Source organism: Notothenia coriiceps, unplaced genomic scaffold (assembly GCF_000735185.1).
Source record: "Notothenia coriiceps isolate Sejong01 unplaced genomic scaffold, NC01 NC01_scaffold00021847, whole genome shotgun sequence".
NCBI classification, from domain to species: Eukaryota; Metazoa; Chordata; class Actinopteri; order Perciformes; family Nototheniidae; genus Notothenia; species Notothenia coriiceps.
Genome location: NW_011354548.1, coordinates 1 through 3,532, shown reverse-complemented (window position 1 = coordinate 3,532; position 3,532 = coordinate 1). Strand labels below are relative to the sequence as shown.

Here is a 3,532-nt window from a genome sequence, read left to right as displayed (position 1 = left end):
AGAGAGAGGGGTTATTACATTATTACTGCTAACGATACTACTAATCTAATAATACTATAACAACTGCAATTATTACTACAATTAATACTGCTATCATTTCAAATACAACTGCTATTATTATCACTTTTGAATTGATACTGCTAAAATGTCGACCATTATTATTATTATTATTATTATTATGAGTACTGCTCTATTTAGTATTTATACTGAAAATATAACTTACATATTGCCATTATTACAAATATGAATAGTGCCATTATAACATGGTTTACACGGCTACTGGCATTATTTATTATTAGTAATTTAATTGTATGACTATCTTATATACATTTATTTCAAATTTTTAAATACATTTTATATAACTATTCTTGGAGTAAGTATTTTCATCGTAAACAAAATGCTGTATATGATAATAATGAAACTTAAAGATGCTCTCGATGTTTAAGCTCCAGTTTCTCCCCGTCAGTCTAACCCACTCCACTTCCTGTCTGCTGTACTCACGATCTCGTCCTCCACGTCTCTGTTGAACTGGTGGATTTCCCTGGAGGACATCAGGTTCTCCCTCCTCTGCTGCAGCGGCGCCTGCAGGGCCTGCAGCTTGGTCTCCACGCTGATCCTCTGGCCGTCCACCTCCTCCGAGCCCTTCCCCTCCTGACTGAGCGCCTGGCTCTGGTGCTGCAGCTCCCCCACCTCCTTCTGACGCACCTCCACCTGGCTCTCCAGGATCTGAGGGCCACACAGGGGGGTTAGAGCATTCAAAAACACAGAGGGGAAAAGTGTTTTTTAAAGAAATAGAATTAACTTTTGAAGTGATTTTAAACAAGAGATACATATCTAAAGTCAACTCTTCTTTAGTGTATGAATACAAAATGGGTTTCACAACAATAATATAAAATATAAGTGAACTAGAATGAAAAATATAACATGATAAATATTAATTCTCAAGGACTTTTTACTATTTATTCCACAGCTTTCACTCAGAACTCATTCTTCCTCAGTGAGTATATCGTTTGCTAAAGCTCTGGGAAAGGCTAGTTAAGATATTTATCCTGTAAATTAGTCAAATTAAATAAATTGAAATACATTAACAAATGCAAAGTTCAAAACAAATTAAGAAATCCAACAAAATAAACATGGAATTAAAATATTTAAATTGAATTAGAAGTCACACATTTTATCTACCCTTCGTAAAAAAGCAGATAATGAAGAAGTAAACTCCTTTACAAAGATAACGATGCTTCAGAGGCCTCGTCTCATCTTCTCCTCGCCTGAGAACAAATATTTCTTAACCCGAAAGACTGGAGGGAAAAAATGTAATCTAATGAAATCATTCATCTCAAGAAACAGATTCATACAGGAGTAAAAAAGGTGTGAGCTAAAAATGAACACACACACACACACACACTGAGAGCGCGGGTGTGTGTGTGTGTGTGTGTGTGTGTGTGTGTGTGTGTGTGTGAGATGTATTCTGTAAAGGGTGGTTTGGTTCACTCTCTTTTCACTGCTGGTAAAAAAAGGAGAAAACAATGAAGAGGTTCTTCCAGGAATTTAGGAGCTTTGGTTCGTTATGAATTATTGTTTGGAGAATTCAAAAATAATAACATTTCGAAGCACACTTCTTTACCTAAGACCTGAACTCAGCTTGTGCCAAGATTCAACATCTCCGGCGTCTTGTATGTTCTCTATGTTTGTGACATGTTTAGTGTTCAGTTCCCCTTCATTGTTCATCAGCTCTGAGGCTCAGAGGAAGGGAAACGCTGCCGTCAGAATGAGAGATGTAACAGGAAGTGTGTTTTACAGGAACGCAGGAAGAGCTTCTGTGCATTAGAAACTAGAAACGGAGCCCTCTGAGTCCTATCATAGGTGTTCATGGTAACGCACTGTTCCTGTTAATATATAATAACGGAAATAGACGCAAAACAACCGAAAAAAGAAAAAAACATCCAAAAAACGACCAGGTAGAGAGGCGCTAAATGACTGAAAATAGACAAACCAAACTAATCGAATGAACATTATGTGCTTAGGAAATACAGTGACTCCCCGCTGAAGGCTCACCTGCTGCTTCTTCAGCAGGATGTTGACGGAGGTCAGGTCCTTGCCGTAGTCGTCGGACTGCAGCTGCCCGTCCATGCCGGCGAGCCACTTGTCCAGGTCGGCGCAGCTCTGCGTGAACAGCTCCGCCTTGTTGGCGTCGAACAGACACTTGGCTTTGGTCTGCGTGGTGGACTCCAGATCCTCCCACATCTTCACCAGGGACGCCAGCTTCTCCTGCACCATGGCCCCCGTCTCCGGCTTCTCCGCCATCAGAGCCTTCCCGTCCTGAAAGAGGGAAAAGTATTGACTGTGATGGAAACTTCTGAAGCAATGGAGACGAAAGTCAGAGAGACACGAGGGACAGCTGGAACTTTGATGACAGCTTCTACATTCTCAAAGATATGGAAGTCACTGTTATTTTGTATATATTGATTGTTGTGCTTTTACACCTCTATCAGCTGACGCCAACAGGCAGGAGCAGGGAGACAGAGCACTGAGATCAGCCCAAGGTGCAGGCCTGTGCTCAGTGATGGCAGTTAAACTGTATCTGGGCGAAAGCTATGGGCCTAGGAAGATATTTCCCCAACATTGACCATTGATCCCTGCACAGAATCAGGTCAGTTGTGTTCCTCAAGATAACCTCCAAAACCCCCAAAGACCCCCAAAATCTAGTCAGATAGGAGTGCAGTTGTTCCCACCTTGTCGATCTTGTCCAGCCACTCCTTGTTGGACTGCAGCTCGGCCATGAAGGCCTGGTGTTTCAGCCACTTGCTGTGAAGGTTCCTGGCCTCGTCGTACGACATGTCCTGAGCCGTCAGCATCTTCTCGTTGATCCACAGGGACAGCTGCACACACACACACACACACAATATATATGTCATCTAAAAGGCACAAATCACAGACTCTCCAAGAAGTTAATGCAGGTTTTGTTTTTATTTTTAGTTATCTGATATATAGAGTAGAGTCTGATGTTTTTTCAAATATTTACACATCTTTTTTTGATTTTTAATGAAAGGAGTTTGTTTAAATTAAAAGCAATTGTTGTCCTAAATATGACCTCTTATTGTATATATCCCTCATGCTTAAAACACTTGGTTGGACTGTTTTTAATTCAACTTCAAAGTGTTTGTGTTTTACCTCCTGGCAGTCCTGCAGGAACCTCTGCAGGTCTCTGTTGTCCTTCAGCCTCGCCAGCAGCTCACTGGCAGCCGCTCGGTTCTTCTTGTGTCTGCACAACAAAAATCAATATATGTTAAGAATAAGTGTGAGTTAGGGAGGCACGAAATACAGCTTCAGCCCCTCGAATATGGAGATGCCCTGACTTTCTCTCTTTAGATCTTGTTAAGTGAATATCTTTGGACAAGCCGAAACTCTAATAAGCATTCATTCACAAACTAAATCAGGAGACCTTTAACGTTTTACGTCCGGTTCGTTCCTTTGTTCCTCGCTGTACAGCTCCAGTTTGGGCATTGGCCTGTGTTATGTATGTGTCACACCA

The 3,532-nt window shown here is 41.3% G+C and overlaps 1 protein-coding gene across 1 annotated transcript; it reads right to left on the bottom strand.

Annotated features, from left to right (window-relative positions):
* Nucleotides 1-462: 462 nt before the first annotated feature.
* LOC104953502 (spectrin beta chain, non-erythrocytic 1-like) lies at nt 463-3,262 on the bottom strand (the record flags this gene model as incomplete). Its single annotated transcript, XM_010780450.1, has 4 exons — nt 463-726; nt 2,056-2,319; nt 2,733-2,879; nt 3,172-3,262. Coding segments are annotated over 4 exons (766 nt in total), but the record flags the coding sequence as incomplete, so codon positions are not given.
* Between the last annotated feature and the right edge of the window lie 270 nt (nt 3,263-3,532).